Source organism: Anguilla rostrata, chromosome 8, assembly GCF_018555375.3.
Source record: "Anguilla rostrata isolate EN2019 chromosome 8, ASM1855537v3, whole genome shotgun sequence".
Lineage (NCBI taxonomy): Eukaryota > Metazoa > Chordata > Actinopteri > Anguilliformes > Anguillidae > Anguilla > Anguilla rostrata.
Genome location: NC_057940.1, coordinates 13,900,105 through 13,917,208, shown reverse-complemented (window position 1 = coordinate 13,917,208; position 17,104 = coordinate 13,900,105). Strand labels below are relative to the sequence as shown.

General features: G+C 41.3%; 1 protein-coding gene across 5 annotated transcripts in view; it reads left to right on the top strand.

Moving 5' to 3' along the window:
- The window catches only part of LOC135260873 (dipeptidyl aminopeptidase-like protein 6), a 165,313-nt gene that overhangs the window by 145,288 nt on the left and 2,921 nt on the right, over window positions 1-17,104 (top strand). For all 5 annotated transcript variants that reach the window (XM_064346538.1, XM_064346540.1, XM_064346536.1 and 2 more), the window contains 17 exons: window positions 4,979-5,133; window positions 5,250-5,347; window positions 5,645-5,768; window positions 6,382-6,420; window positions 6,981-7,088; window positions 7,657-7,748; window positions 8,138-8,185; window positions 8,434-8,549; window positions 9,462-9,509; window positions 12,099-12,197; window positions 13,064-13,133; window positions 13,884-14,078; window positions 14,501-14,555; window positions 15,697-15,796; window positions 16,301-16,359; window positions 16,453-16,525; window positions 16,765-16,838. In XM_064346538.1, coding sequence (XP_064202608.1) covers window positions 4,979-5,133; window positions 5,250-5,347; window positions 5,645-5,768; window positions 6,382-6,420; window positions 6,981-7,088; window positions 7,657-7,748; window positions 8,138-8,185; window positions 8,434-8,549; window positions 9,462-9,509; window positions 12,099-12,197; window positions 13,064-13,133; window positions 13,884-14,078; window positions 14,501-14,555; window positions 15,697-15,796; window positions 16,301-16,359; window positions 16,453-16,525; window positions 16,765-16,838 — 1,553 coding nt within the window. The remainder of the gene's footprint in view (window positions 1-4,978; window positions 5,134-5,249; window positions 5,348-5,644; window positions 5,769-6,381; window positions 6,421-6,980; window positions 7,089-7,656; window positions 7,749-8,137; window positions 8,186-8,433; window positions 8,550-9,461; window positions 9,510-12,098; window positions 12,198-13,063; window positions 13,134-13,883; window positions 14,079-14,500; window positions 14,556-15,696; window positions 15,797-16,300; window positions 16,360-16,452; window positions 16,526-16,764; window positions 16,839-17,104) is intronic.

The window sequence follows — 17,104 nt, the reverse complement described above, 5'->3', positions numbered from 1 at the left end:
GAGAGCTTTCCAGGGAGAAAAATATTGCTCTTCTCTTACCAATTTTGCCTCGCAGAACACTTCCATAATATCTGGATCAATTTGTCCTAATTTATGGATGTGGTTTGAATGGTATTTTTAAGCCATAAGGACCATGGCAGGAATAGTTTTGAAGTGTGACTTGGATTTGTTAATAATTTTTTGTTTTTGTTATATCAATTAAATAATTTACATTGTGGTGGATTGATCGTTCAGCTTTTTGGGAAGTATAGTTTACTGAAATATATTTGAATTTCAGTCCTTAAATTTAGAACATTCTTAAATTGTTTTAGACATGTGTTGTCCATGATGCTTTTTCATGAATAAAGGATATCCATCAGGGGATGTTCCCTGGAGTATGTAGCATACCTGGAATGTTCTGGACTTGACAGAACTCTTTGGCACAAAAATGTGTTTTAAGAGTATTTGAGGACGGCTCTTCTCCAAACATTATTTCATAACCTATCAGGCATCAGATTGTTCCCCAGCATTTTTTAAATGTGCTGTGTTTGCTGGACTTCACAGAAACAGTGTGCCGCACTTTGCTCCAGATCTCATTTTGAGCATCAGATTCATAGCAGCCTGTCAGGTCTGGTGTACGGCAGGGGTTAAAACAATTCGAATCGGTGACGTGTCTCGGAGAATTCAGTCCAGACACAGCCAGAAAAGAGCAGCAGTCGTCCACACCCACAGTCCCTCTGGACATCAGCTGCGCTCTCTTGTGGGGTTTTTTTTTTTTTTTACCCATTCCTGGCATGTATGTGTGTTTCTCACCGTTGTTCCCAGGGCTGCATGGAAGTGAGAACTGGCAGGTTGTCAGGGTTAATTCACAACCTGCCGTCTAATTTCTGAGCGTCCACGTTTAGACGCAGACAGAGGGCCTGTTTCACCAAGGGGTTCTGCCGCCACCCTGTGGCTGTTTAAAGACATTCGGCGTTAGTTTTACTTTAAGCTATTTAAAGCGCAAGCTAGTTTGAGTCTCTTCTTCTTTTTCAAGGACAATCAAGTTGCACTCTGTAGGTGAGGGTAAACTGTCTTGATTTCAAATGCATGAGCAGTACCTTTGAAGCCCTGCTTTTGAAAATACCCGATACGTTTCCCACATGTTAACCTTCTGGCCGTCTGGCTGTGCTTTACTCATTTGGCAAACATGAAAGCACGCCTCTACAGTCCCCGTTGTGCATGAATCACCAAACTGTCTACGCAGTTGTTTCTAATATGAGTAATGAGCGCGAACAAGCCTTAAAAACATATAATTTATAAGCTGTCATAATTTATCCTTGTCAAGCTGTGAATGGTGAGTAAGGGAAATTAGCAGTTGCTGTCTGTCAAGTCACCTGGGTGTTATCCTTTTTTGTTTATTCTGCGGACACCATTTATCCAGTGCGGCAGACAGAGTGAACATTTCTCAGAGACATTTATATCCATTTATACCGTCCTCGATTGTGCTACTGAAGCACACACTCCCTTCGCATTACCCCACACTGTCACAGGGTAATATATGCTGCAGGATTTTGATAAGGTAGAGACAACGCAATGCGAAATGCCCTCCATTGCCACCGGCCAATCATTTTAATACCCTGAGCCATTTTGCAGACAATCAGAGCAAGACATGGATGCAATAACATAAAACCTGTCATTGTTTATGTAAGTGGAGGAGGGACACTGATTTCCGTCTGTAGAACTCTCGGTAAATGCCAATGTGAGCTGTACCCGACAGGCTTCAGAGACGCCCTGCGAAGAGCATCAATGCTGCCATTTTGTGGGTCGGAGTCCACTTTTTTGTTTTCAGAGAGCAGATGATATAGAATTAAAAATGAATCACTCGTATCGAGTGAGTGGGATTTAGTAACAGTCATTCAGATGTTCAACATTGTCAACCACTGGATGACTTTACGTTAAATGAATGGATATTTGCATCCTACTGCATCCTCAGTAATCATACTGTGACCACCTTGCTCAACAACACTCTAAAGCTTTCCTCTCAGTCCAGTTTGCAGAACTTTAGCGTGGCCAGAATTTGTGTTTCTCTAATGATTCAGGCTTATATCACAGTGGCCGCGTTATCTCTCACTCATCTGGTTATGAAACATCCTTCTTGCTTGAAGGTGTAATCCCAGGCCCGCAGTCTCATTGGGCGTCGGCGCGTGATTAAAGATGTGCAGGGAGTAATCACATTACAGAGGCGAAAGGCCCGGCAGAGGCACCGGCGGCCTTCGGGAGGTAATTAGGAACGACTCCTCTCACCGGCGCCGCAATCAGCCGCTCGGTTCAGCCCGGGGTCACGCTCTCGTTAACGAATGTCTCCCTCCGATTTAATAATTCAGGGCCACGTATTATTATTCCCCGAGCTCAAAGGCGCTTTGAAAAAATCTTTTTTTTTTTTGGTGGCGTTTTCGCCGAGCGTCGCGCGGGAAAGGGACGCACCCGCCGCGCGGAGCTCCAGCCCGTCGCTCCGCCCGCAGCGGGAGTTCTGTTTCAGCGCCTCGGATCGGAGGCTCGCGGGCGAGCCGTCGTGGAGGAGGAGGACTGGGAAGTGAGCGATCGCAGCGGGGATCGACAGCTATGAGATGGCAATCAGCGGCGCTTCAAGGCTGTTGAAATTATGTCGGGGTGGGGGGTGGAGGGGGTGTGGGGGGAGGGGTGTTGCGCGGAGTGCTTTTACCCAAGCCGCCATGCTGAGCAGATACAGACAGCCGGTTTTTTTGGGAATGTTTCAGGATTATTTTTATTGCAGCTGCCCCGCCTCCTTCACTGCCTTCTGTGAGACATTTTGATGGACCATATATAATGTGTCTGCTGTGGGGAATCTCCACTGTGTTTCCTGATACATACTGTAATGACATTATGATAGAACCCTTTGCCTTCAAACTGAAGAGTCTAAATTTTTGATTTTTGGAAATAAGAGAAGGCAGTATTTACACCACGGAAGCAATGAAAGACTTTGAACCATGCCTACAACCATCAGTTAAGCATGATGGAAGATCAGTGCAAGTTTGGGGTTGTATAGCTACATCTAGAGTTGTGGATTGGGTTTTGATCGAAGACATAAATGCTGATTTAAAAAAAAAAAACACCATGCAATACCCTCTGGAAAATGTTTTATTGGGCACAAAATAATTTTACAGCAAGATAATGACCCTAAGCACACTGAAAAGAAGATCAACCTGCTAGTGTTCTCAGAGCAATGGACTGGCCAGACGGCAACATCATTAAATGTGTTTGGGATTACTTGGATAGAGAGAAAATGAAACTTCTAAGACTGACCTTTGGAGGTGTTAACAAGAAGCAAGGAAAAAATATCTGCAGATTTCTTCAAAAAACTCCAAGCAAATCTCCTGAAAAGAATGGAAGCTGTAATAAAAGCAAAGGTGGACACATTCAATTCTGAAAGATTTGATATTGTACATGATTGTGGAGGTTTTAGTGTAATGCATTGTGTTGTTCATTATTTTCTGACACTGAAAAAATAATGTGCACTTAATTGCTGTTTTCCCTGGAAAGCAAATACAGGAAAGGGTGTTCTTTGACTTTTGCACAGTACTGTATATAACTGGTCTTTATTATATTATGCTAATTACTGATATCCCTCATAAGTGTGAGGGAGTTGGAGTTTTGGGAGACCAACCGCGACTGAACAGGGGGTTCTTTAAGCTATTAACCAGAGGTAAAATAGCCACAAAGTCTCAAGAGACAAGGGAAAGGAAAACAATACTCCTTAGGGAGAGTATCCCAAAGAAAAAGCTCTACACAACCCACGTACTGGGTAAAAAAGAACTAAGGTTTAAGGAGTATGAAAATAAAACAAAACTGCCAGAGCAGAAAACGGGGCAACTCAAAGAAAACAGACCTCGAACCGAGGCTGAAAAAGTAAAACCCTAAAGAAAGAATACTGAGCTTAGATTGTGGCACTAACTTGTTGCCAACAATCTAAAAAAGCTAAAGACTGTTGTGCTAATTTTATAGCCACAACAATCCAATATCGCAGCTCTTACCCCTTTACCTTTACCTTTACCTTTACCTTTACCTTTACCTTTACCTTACCTTATACCTTTACCTTTATTACCTTTACCTTTACCTTTACCTTTACCTTTACCTTTACCTTTACCTTTACCTTTACCTCGCTTGACAGAATACCGGCTCTGTGCAACATAAGTGACACTGAGCAAACTTATCGGCTTCTGGGTTTAAAAGAAACTCAACAGGTGACAATGAACAAGGAAATTTGCAGTTTTAAATCAACAACTCAAGTGGACGTAATAAGAAGAAAGGTGCATGTCAAAATAACAATGGCCGTAATACATGAAGAAAAGGCAGCAGCAACTGGAAGAAACAGGAAATGGTGGCATCAGCCAAAACCATGACACATAAGTATTAGCAGGTTCTCTCCTCTGAAATGTTCACATGTATGTTTTTGATCAAAATGTATAGCATTTTGCTGTCCATGAATGCAATTACCTGTACTTGCCTGTATATTACAGACACTTATGAGGTCTTAGCCTTCAGCACTGTTTTTAAATGCCTGATTAGAGATGTTGTAGAATATTTTATGGTACACTGAGTATCAGTTTAATACCTGTTTTTTAACTGTGTCCTCAAGGCTGTCATTTTACAATAATGATGTGACTTCTTTTTCAGTAATTAAATAAAGAAACATTTTTTTCCCTTGAACCAACATGCCTTGTGTTTGGCACGCATTCCTTTTATTAATTTGACAGATCAAGACATGGTCAAATATGCAAAATTTTAAGGGAAGAATTCAGTATGTGAATGTCAAATTCTATTATACTGGTCATTCTATTATATGATTATACTTCTATGTCTGATTATACTGGAAAATATTCCAGTTATTAAAATGTCCATATACAGAGCATTGCAAAGGATACACAGGCCAGCATATATAAAAACGTATTTCAAATTTTCTTTGGCTTCACAAAGTTTCTATGGCCTTATTTTGCAGAGGAGATTTTCCAAACCCACATTGCTCACTGGTGGTCTCCAGATGGTGCCAGGTTGGCGTACACTACCATTGATGACACCCTGGTCCCCAAAATGGAAATCCCAACCTTTACTGGTTCTCCTTATCCAATCGGGATAGAGTACCACTACCCCAAAGTAAGTGCCACAGAAGCCTACTTCTGATTGATTAGTGTTGACTAGCGTTAAGTTAAGGACAGCCTGAGTGAAATCTCTCTCTCTCTCTCTCTCTCTCTCCACACTGCCCCCTGCAGGCGGGGGAAGAGAACCCCATGATCCAGCTGTTTGTGGTGAACCTGAATGGGCCTCTTCACACCATGGAGATGCGCAGGCCGGAGAACCAGCGGATAGGGTGTGTCTCGCACCGCTCCGACACTTTTAAGCACATAGTAAATGCTTTTATCACCAGCGACTTACGCTGATTATATTCTTTATGTGCGATCCATTTACAGATGGATACTTACTGAAGCAGTTTAGATTAAGTACCTTAACTTAAGTTTTTTTTTGTTGTTGTTTTTATGTTTAAGCAAAGATGGCATTTGGTTGGGCCAGATGGTTTGCTGACAGGCTGGATTTAAAGACACTGTGGCTCATCAGGACCAGGGTTTGAATTTCTCTGATATTCATGTGCCTGCTTCTTTCTCAACAGGGAGTACTACATAACGATGGTAAAATGGGCAACAAATACAAAACTGGCTGTGAACTGGCTAAACAGGGCACAGAACATCTCTGTTCTGACTCTGTGTGAGGCCACTACTGGAGTCTGCACAAAGGTACAACACGTCTCATTCTAAGGACCGAAATTCAGAATGTTGAACCACTATAAGAAACGGCCTGGGGCTGTTTATCTGGGACAGTGCCTTCCCTTCTGATCCACATAAGGAGCTTGTTCCACTTGCTCTAAAAGTTGCTAAGGGGTGAAAATAATTCTAGTGTTAAGGCGTTTCTGTTTCTGATGTGTATCAATTTTCCATGTATTCAATATAACGTTTGAAAAATGGTTTTCAATGGTAACCAAGACATTGTGCAGATTACATTAACGTAGCTAATGTCACATCTCATGAATGGTATTACTATAGAGTTTGAAAATGAAACCAATTGGAGCTTAGTTAAAGGCTGCAATGTGCTGACTGATTTGGTATGTAATTCAATGAGACTGCTGAGTGATTGGCAGTAACTGGCAATAACAACTTTAAGGCAGCATTTTTTTACATACTCTTTTTCTGTAAATTAAATTATGTGTCAATTTAGGAAAAAATGCATAAACCTTTCACTTGGAAAATGTGGCTGTTTTTTCCTGTAGACATAGTAATTTAGCCTATGTGGTATTTTACAGCAGTGGAATGAATGTGGGAGGCTTTGATTTATTAATTTCTCTCTTTTCAGAAACATGAAGATGAGAGTGAGGGCTGGCTGCATAGACAGGTACAGATTTTACTAAAGAAAGCACTTTCCTGATTTCTGGATAAAGGCTCAGAAAAGCCTATCATTACCTGTGGTCAACCTGTCAGTCTCACTGTCTAATTCAGGCACATACAGTATATATTCAGTGAATTAACTTTGCAACAACGAACTCTAGTCAAAGACAATAAAGCAGAGTTATGTGTGACTTTTCTGAATGAGGTAATGTCACTGACCAGCCTAGCTATCTGCCCACGCTATCTTACTGGCTATCTGGTCATTCTTTGACTAGTTGGCTAATTAACTTGCTGACCAGGCAGAACAATAAAGCAGGCCAAAACAAGTCAAATTGTAGCCCATTTTTTCAGGCATTTCCTACAGAGGTATGCAGTGGCCATTCCATTTGGTCAAAGAAAACCAACAGATTTGTTTTGGAATGATCATTTGAATCTTAAGTCATTTTAGGTCGTTATCTACCGACTGACTGTGGGAAAAGTTTGACAATGGAGAAACCAAGGTTATGAATTTTTTAGTATTTCCGTTTTGAAAAAAGGGTGACTGACATTGCGTATTTGCATGCGCAGAACGAAGCGCCACTATTCTCCAAAGACGGGCACAAGTTCTTCTTCACCAGAGCAATCCCACAGGGAGGAAGAGGGAAGTTCTTCCATATCTCTATGTTGTCCTCACCGGTATGATCCCCCATGATTGCTCTCTCACTCTCTCTTTCTCTCACACCCTCTCTTATTCTCTTGCTCTCTCTTTCTCTCACACTGTCATTCTGTTTTAGACCAGTGTCTGAATTTATGGATGTGCGTACCTTAAATTACCTAGGAGAATAAAAAGTTGTTTTATAAAAAGGCACAGAAACTCAGATCCTTTGCCAGCCATCAAACACAGCTCTGATATGACAGGGCAAAGAATTGCATCTTGGGGAATGTTTATAGACAGCTGAAGGCCAGAATTTTTCAGCCTGATGTCCTTTGTGTACGTGATCCGAACAGATAAAATCTGTCCCCATATCTGCAGGTCCCAGACAGTGTAATGACACTAATAACAGTAACAAAAGAGATACTTCGTGAAATTATACCTCTTATAAACCTACATAATATCTTTATTGCACATTAAAATATTCAGTGTTTATTTAACTTTAATGGAGCTTAGTCCGGGATTCATCGAATATATTCTGTCAGAGAAACATGGGAACGGAAGAGGGGGACTGATCTCTGTTCCTGCCGATCTCTCCCTCTCCTCCTCAAGCCCAACGCGAGCAGCGACAGCCTCCAGTCACTCACCTCTGGGGACTGGGACGTCACCGAGGTCCTGGCCTACGACGAGGGCAGCCAGCTGATGTGAGTAAGCCCCGGAGCGTGTCTGAGCCGCGCCCCGACGGGGCCAGTCAGGCGCGGCTAAGCCGCTGGCGGTCACACAGCTCGTCTATTTCTGGACGAAACCGTGACTTCATAGCACGTGCGCTATATTTAATTCATAATTCTATTAGCCGGAAGGCTTGACCCGAGTCTCATTATGAATGGTGAATTAAAGAAGGCCAAACATCCAGCTCTGCTCTAACACAATTCGTAGCGCATATTGCCCCGAGTATATTTGCAAAAAACATTCTTTTTCGATGTCAGCTTTTGGATATATCAACGAATCTATGCGTTTTTGCTTTCATGTATTTGCATAGCAGCACAAATACATTCTATTTTGAGGCAATGATATAAATGCATTTTTTTTATAGATACTTCCTGAGTACAGAAGATGACCCAAAACGAAGACATCTCTACAGGTATCACTTACATATTTACAACTGGATGGAAATATACTGTATAGGCTACTCATGTGGCAGTGTAGTATAATGATTAGGAAACTAAGTTTGCAACTCCAAATTTTTAGGTTTTATTCCAGTAGGTACGTCATGTCATGTGTTCAATAACGAATTAACTTGTGCTCTGTACATGCATGCTGTGGTTTAAATTTTTTGACAGGTTCAAAATGAATTGTTTTCATTTTCATTTCTGTATTTTACTGCTTCAGCGCGGATACCATTGGACCCTTCAACAGACGCTGCATCTCCTGCGATTTCATTGGCTGTGGTTACGTGAGTGGCTCCTTCAGCCATGACATGCAGTACTTCCTCCTCAACTGTAAAGGTGACTGTTCAAAGGAACTGTTCAAGTTCAAAGGAGTGACAGTGTAGCATGTCGGTTAGGGAATTGCATTTGTAGCTAAAAAGTTGTGGGTTTGACTGCTCTTGGATCTTGGACCCTTGATGCAAAATACTTAAAAAACCTAAATTGCTTCAGTAAATTTCCAGCCGTTGAAATAAATGACATGTAAAAGAATGTAAGCTGTGTAAGTCTGTCTGGATAAGAGTGTCTGCTAAATGCCTACAATGTAAATTCAATGATTTACGTGTTGTCATGTCATCTCGAAAAGGAGAATGTTGTCACCTATTGTTAAAATGTAAAAGAGTGGGTTGCCATTTGTAACCGTGATGGAGACTATATGATAAGAGGCACATATCCTGTGTAAGATGAAACAAGTACGCAGTCTATTTACTGTAGGGTGGCATTGTGCATGACACAAATGCACATTATTTTGTATATTATATAATTTATACCTTTTTTGTGCCTTTTTGCAAATCGAGCCACAACTCCACCATTTTAATTGCACAACTGTGCTGCGATTTCTTCTCAAGTTCTTGAGGAAGGTGTTACTTGTTGTTTGGTTTCTGTAGAGTTTTGTAGAGGTGGGTCATTTTCTCTGAGGCTGTTTTCAGGTAACATGACCCACTTTACAGTCTCTGCAGAGTCTGCTTGCCTGTTGTCCTACTTTCATCCTTTCCCTTGGAAATAAATTGTTTGGTATGAAAGATGCATGAAAATACTGCATAGTGACAGTAAATGTAGGTGCACGGGACAGAGGTTTCAATGACAATGTATATACTACACTATACTATTTGATGCTACATCTACAACTTACATAAATTAAACCACTACCCTGTCTGTTGTCCTTTAAATGCCTTTTGGGATGTATTATTTATTTTCTCTTTTTTCCCGAAGGCCCTGGAGTGCCGACTGTGTCTGTGTACAGCACAAGAGATCGAATGAGTGAGTAAAACTGAACTCCGAAATGTCCAGGGCCTTTGCTCCTGGCTCATGTGAAGTTGGGAATGACCCTTATTGTACTGCCTGACCAAATACACCATCCTGGATTTAAGTTTAGCACACAGGATTTATTTCAGTGCTGTTCAGCACACAGGATTTATCTCAGCTGTGTTCGGCACACAGGATTTATCTCAGCTGTGTTCGGCACACAGGATTTATCTCAGCTGTGTTCGGCACACAGGATTTATCTCAGCTGTGCGTGCTCGTTTGGTTTGCGTATCTTTCTGTCCAGTAATGGTGAATGTTTTTTAACCAAAGTGTCTCTGTAATGGCAAGATATCCTGACACTCTGATGGCAAAAATAAGTTTACAAGTTAAGGGGTGTGATGTTTCAGTGTAATATAAGCCAACTGATTATTCTGAATTGAGCAGCACACATATTCAAAGACACGCTCACACACACACACACACACACACAGACACACACACACATACACACTCACACATTTGCTCTTAGAGCTAAATGAAAAAACTGAATGATGCCAGCCAGTCGTGCCCTAGTTTGATTTTGCCAAAGTCACAAATGATTAATCAAACAGAGACACATTATAGGAATAATATATATAAATGCATTTCATGCACAACTTAATTATCAGTTATCTTCCAATAAATGCACACAGAGCAGTCAGATTTTCAGAGATGAATGATTCATGAATGTATTTCTTCTCTTCATTAAACATGGTTGTGGGGAGTAGCAGATTGACCTGGTGGATTAATCAAGTCAAGTTTTAATTAGTGATGAGGAGATTAGATGGTTTTGAAAAATGAAGTGTATTAAAGTATGGATTACACGTGCATGCATATGCCTGCGCAGCTCTTAATAAACAGAGATACTGTAGAGAAATAAGCAAATGCATCTGCACGCGTGGCACAAGTCCATATAACTAAATTAATGACAAGACCTGCATATATATGAGTAGAGCTGACAATAACCTACAAGAACGTACATGAATAAATATATCTGTACCAGCGCTGGTTCCAAATGCAATTAGCAGAACAGAATGAGTCCTTTAAAATACACGGTATATCCTACCACTGAGTTATCTGAGAAGGGTGAAAGAGCAAACCCGTTACTGGTGGGTGTGCTGTTGTTTCTCTGTGAGCGCTCGCATCATCTCCTCTGGAATAAGGGTGTGATGGCTGACGGTGGCCTGACTTCCATTTGCATGAGGGGCAGTAAAGCAGGATTGGTGATGTCAGAGCGCTAGTCCGCCGTTGCCCGAGAGCAGGCCGTTATTGGCTGAGGGAGAGGCGGCAGAGGCCCGCTTCGCGCACACAGAACTGCGCGGAAGCCAGCGGAACGGTCGCGGCATGAATAATTGAGCCGTAGCCATCAGGCGGGAAAGCGCAGCCATCAGTCTGAGAGACAGCCCAGTTAATAGCGTTTTCACAGACTGCCCTGCTCACTGTGGCCCCAGAACCCTGCCACATATACATGAGCTCTGCCCACATCGCCATAGCGATAGTCTTCCACTGACAGCTGAGCGAGATTCCATTGGTCCATTTTTATTAGCTTTTTTTTTTGTCCATATAGGGACCAGCACGGAACCATACTTTTCACATTGGACTATTCTTCACCTGGAGGTGATTTGATGCAGCTGCTGAGATCTTAGAGATGTGTTTATACTGTCTGTAGTTTCTCTGCGATACCTCCTGAGACCATGTATCAAGGACAAAAGCATATCTATCAAGAATGAAAGGACAAAGAAGAATAAAAATAACGCTTTATTTTTCAGCTGCAGTGTATCTCAGCACTGTGTATTATCCCTAACCCCAGTCTGAGAGAGTATGGATATACTATACACTTGTAATTTATAAGAAATACAATCACAGCGGATTGTGCATAGACTTTTTTCTTTAATTTGGAAAAGGCACAGTGAAATCCCTTCAGGGATTTGTGTGAATTGGCTGCAGGAGTCTGGTCTTCCTGTACTATCTGAGAAGACTGGCTGACATGCAGTAGAGTTTATGCACGCTAAATGTTCACTATACATGTGAGATTTTAGAGGTATTTATATTATAAATATATAGTGTTTACATACTGTACATAATTATCCAGGTGCAAGGATGAGGCAATGTAGTGTTGCAAAAACGAATGGTCCAACACGGCTGTCGTAATGAATCATAATTCATACTCGTACAGGAAGCCTGCCCTTGTTAATTATGGTCTGCTTCACACAGTAATCAAAGCGTGCTCTTATACTTGCATGTACCCATTAACCAAGATCATTTTCTCAGAGCGCTAACAGCCATTCTAAGTATTACACTTCTGTCGCACCTCAGACTCTGGCAGTTAAAACTCCAGCAGTGCAAGGCCTATTTTGTTTCACACAACCATTATGCTGTACAACGGAGCCATGTGCATGCAGTCCCTCACACACTAACACTAATGCATAGACTATGAACACACACACGCATGCTTATTCATTTACTTTTTACTTATTTTACGTTGTCTTTTTCTTTGATCAATTTTATTAATTTAACACGAGATGTACTTCAATACCTCAAGTGCATGTGCCCCTGCCATTACAGAGCTTTTGGATCTGGAGACCAACGAGGATCTAAACATCACACTCGACTCCATGCAGATGCCAAAAGTGGAATACAAGGAGATAAACATAGAGGATTACAGTAGGTATCCACGAACGTGCTTCCATAAACAGATGTTTCCTTTGTTATGCCTTTCAATTTCCCTGTGGATTCAGATCTGACCAGTTATAAAATATTGCACAACAGAGAAACCAGTGTCAAAATATCTTTGTCTAGATTCAATCAACATTTGCCTTTGACTTATAATTAAATGCATGTGTTCATTTAATTAGCTAATTAATTCTGGTGGTCACTGAACTTGCCAAACTGTGTCTGTGTAGATTGGAATCAGCACGTGCATTTAATTTTAAGACAAAGTTAAGGAGAAATGTTGATGATATTCAAGCCTTTTGAGTGCAAACAGAAATAGGTGGTGTGTTTTAGGAGCTGTAAAACGATCTGTGGTCTGTGGAAAGTTGTAATGTATTCCTTCAGAAAGGGGGAAGGGAGAAGCATTATGTAGTACACTCCGCTCAGTCCCGGACTCTCTGCTCAGTGACCTGCTCCATACCCAAATGCTGACCCCTCCCAGGCTATCTGTGGTTGAGGGTGCACTTATTTTGCTGTGGCATTGCTCTGGGTGGCAGGGCTTCGGTTGGCAGCATGCTACCTGCCTGGGCACATGCCAGAGACTCATCGGGCTGACGCAGTGGCTATGCGGCTCAGCTTTTATACTGCAGAGCCACGATAGGCAGCGGCCATCTTCTCTGATCTCGCAATTTGGCTAAAAGCATCTGCCAAATGACTTAATTATAAATTGAAGGAATTAACAGAGGATGTTGCAGGGAAAAGATAGGAATTATAGTTGTTTTTGGGCATGACAAATCTGAGACTAATAGTACAAAGATAAAAGTTTCTAAGGAAAGAAAGGTGAAGGAGGACATGGTCTGATGGTGTATTTTCTGCAGTTCTGACAATGCAGATTATGAAACCTGCTGGATTCCTGGATACAGCACATTACCCCTTACTGCTGCTAGTGTAAGTATGTCACACACTCACACACACACAAACATACTCACAATACATATAGATCGTACACACACAAACACACGTGCGTGCACACACACACAGAAACACCCATACAGAAACATACTGACAATACATATACACGGTACACACACATACACACACACATTATTATACTCTCCTTAGTCTCTTTTTAAATGTTTGAATATGTAGATATGAGGCCTTTTTTACACAGTTCCCATTTTATGAAAATATACTGAGGACAGTTCATTACAACAACTGCGTTAATTACACTGAGCCACAGTGGTTGTCAAGTTATTCATCAAATCACTGGCACCTTGTTCTTGGCTTGCCAGCAGGCTGTTAATAATTCAGCCGAGGTAATTATGCTGCAAATGAAAATGTCTCCAGTTCCTGCTGAATTAACCCGGTGCTAATCTCCAATCACACCTGCTTCATTAAAGAGACAGTGTATCGAGTAAAAGCCAGCCTAGAGCAACAGGTATAAATGTTGTGTTGAGTTAAAATCTCAAATAATTGTTAATTTACCCATTAATTTACCTTATAAATGAGAAACAGAATGTTTTTGAACTTGCTAAATATAATGTATCAAGCAGGCTGGAAACCATGATCTCATGGGGAAGTGGTTTATAGGCGGTTGTTAAAATTGTAGTCGTAAGGGAGAGGAGGGTGAAGATGGAGATGTGAGGTCATCAAAGGGGCCCATCTGATTGGCTGTGTTCGACGCTGGTCTGGTTTCAGGGACGGGACACCGGGCGGTCAGATGGTCACCGAGCGGTTCCAGTTGGACTGGGCCACGGTTCTGGTCAGCAGCTTCGGCGCAATCGCCGTCCGCTTCGACGGCTGGGGGAGTGGCTTCCAGGGCACCAACTTCCTGCACAAAGTGAAGCGCAAACTGGGCGTGTTCGAGGAGAGAGACCACATGGAGGCACTGAAGTACGGCCCTCAACCCTAACATTCACTTAAGAGATTAGTAATGTTAAAGTAACGCTGTCTCTATAACGTTGTTATGTTACAAATGCTAAAATAATGCTTTCACTTAGCAATGCTTACAGTAAAATAAGGCTTTCACTGTAACTGTGGCTGTGGTATTGCCAGTGCGTTCCCTATAGCACTTGTGTGTGTTTCTGAGAACAGAAGTCTGAATAAAAACCACTTCACTCATCTGATGCAATATATTTTACTGAGCCCTGCTGGCCTAGCATTTTACTGCTCAAAGTTGGCAGATGATCAACATGAAGCACCTTAATTAAACATGACTACGTTCAGAACAATAGGAACAGAAAGGTTTTAAACAGCTAGACCACTACTGTTACTGTGAACAAAAACCTAACCACTTGTTTGCTTCTCAATTTTAGCGTTATCTCAAAGGAATCTTATATTGACAGAACGCGCATTGGAGCTTATGGAAAGGTAATGTAATTTTATTCATTCTATTTTCTGAATAAATGGCTTATTATGTGACGTGTATGTAATTTAGCTCACAGTTTACCCAGTGGGGAATAAAAAAAACAAAAACAAGTACAAGTGCTGCGCTCTTGGCTAGGCTGTTTTGGCTGCAGCATTGCACTACACCATTTTGGCTGTCGTTTGTCTTAGCCTGAATCTTTTGTTGATTTTCCTTGGCAAACTGCTTTTGTTTAATGGGTAATGGGTAACTTTATTACCCATTCTCAGGCCTCTCTATTCAACACCACTGAATCTCAACATGAACCAGCAGCACAAAGAAACGATGCGCTCATTTCTGATAACAAAACAGCAAATTAATAATCCATGCAGAGGGTCCAGAGAGGGTCAAACACACATTTTGGGGATTTTAAAAGGCATAATTACAGCACTGAATTTATCAGAAATACAGTCACATACAGTGGCCATTCCAGGTTTTGACCCTATAAGGCACAAATATCACAAATAATGTGATTAGAATGTTCCTAGCTGTAACATTCTAATGCTAATTTGGCAAGCACTACTGGTTCTATTGTTCTAGAACATAGACTTAGAATTATGGGGGACAAAATTCCAAAATCCTACTCTTCAAAGGGTTAAGGACAGCTGGTGGATATCTGGAGGAAGTGAAACTGGGACGGAGAGGCTGTTGCCCAGGCTATCGTATTAGGGAACGAAAGCTGGAAAGCGCTGCGGTCCAGCTGTAATACCAAAGAACGGATCGGAACGCATGAATAGTTCACCGAGGCCAACCCACCAGGCTGAAAAGAAGGCGTTAGCAGGGGCAAGTGCAGCGATGAGTGTCTGTGCCCCGTTTTTACTTTTACTCAGTCAACCACTGAGGCTTATTTCAAGTGCTCTTATCACTTCGCCGTTTCCCCACTCGAACCGCCGCGTTTTTCTGAGCAGTTAAATGAGAAGGCCTTCGCTGAGCAAGCTCCTGTGGGTCACCGGTTTGTACAGAGTACCAAAGGATGCTTGTCTATTTCAATGCTTTTATTGATTTAGTGAAATAATGTAGCGGATGAATTGAGCCAATTCGCTGATGTTGGCTACAGTTAATTGACCTCTCTGCTCTTAACAATCTCTGTGTGCATTTCCCATGCAGGTCTACGGGGGTTATTTGACCAGCCGTCTCCTAAACGCTGAGGACTCATTATTAAAATGCGGAGCGGCTCTTTCACCAATCACAGACTTCGAATTATACGGTGGGAGGACAGTTCTGATTCAGGATGATGATATTAATCCTTATATCAGTATTGTCAGTCTGAAATTAGCTCATTAGTTAATCCCTATTAATCACATCACAAGACACATTCACTGGAATCTGTACCTCTGGCAATATGTGTATGAAATTTCTTAATCAACTACAGTATGTCAGTCCTCACTAAGCTACTACTAAAATTCACAGTTTTCGAAATGATTTGTCATGCCATTGAATAGTGGTGATGAAGCTGATAAAAACTGTTTGAATACAATAACTATAATTTTGTTTAACTACTTCTACAGTAGTTAATTCTTGTGTTTATTCCTGTGTCAAAATATGTATTTGCATTTACAAGCGCGATTAATTAAATGAGACATAATTGGTTTAAAACAAAGCAGCAGTTTTGATGAGAAAACATCACATGGTTCTGTGTGTCTCATCTGTGCTTGAGTGTATCTGAGATCTGAATGTTGTCACTGAATCTTTTTTAAACTGCTGCCCACAGCCTCTGCATTTTCTGAAAGATATCTGGGATCACCAAAGACAAACTCAAACGCTTACCGGGTGAGTTTTTAAACTGTTGCTGAAATTTAGGCCGATTATGCTCGTAAATGTATTTGCGTTAAGATTTATTCTTGGCTGTCTTCATCACTACAGCTGGCGAATTTAACGCATTATGCATCTCTACTGGAGGATAAAAAGTACCTGATCATTCATCCGACAGCTGATGGTAATTTTATTTCATTTTTTTATTAGTTTAAACTCATTAAGTATTGGAATGATGAGACAGGACTACTGTATGTTTACTGTGATTGATACGTCTAACGTTGGCACAGGCAATTGGTAGTCTACATGGTAATTAAGTAAGTAAGTAAATCCACTGCAAACAGTTTTATTTAAATGACTTTTGTACTCATGTTACTGCAAGTGTTCTTACCAGCACTTCTTGTGCCTGCTATTCCCTCACAGAGAAAGTTCATTTTCAGCACACGGCAAGGTTTATTAACCAGCTAATCAATGAAAAAGCTAATTATTCTCTCCAGGTAAGCATGGTCTCTCTGTTGAAATGCATAAATGGGTTTTCATTAGCTGCATGGTCACTGCTCCTGTGTCGTTGCTTACAAGATTTGAATATTAAATGGAGATTTCATATCAAGATTTTCTTTTTTTTTTTTACTGCTGCTATAATGCTACATTCTTTTCTTGTGTAGCCATGGTGCATGCCTCATGGTTGCTACAGTAATGCATTGTGGGATTGGAAGCATTGACATTGTTTCCAGAAGTTTCCGAAATTGTCTGAGAACCTTCC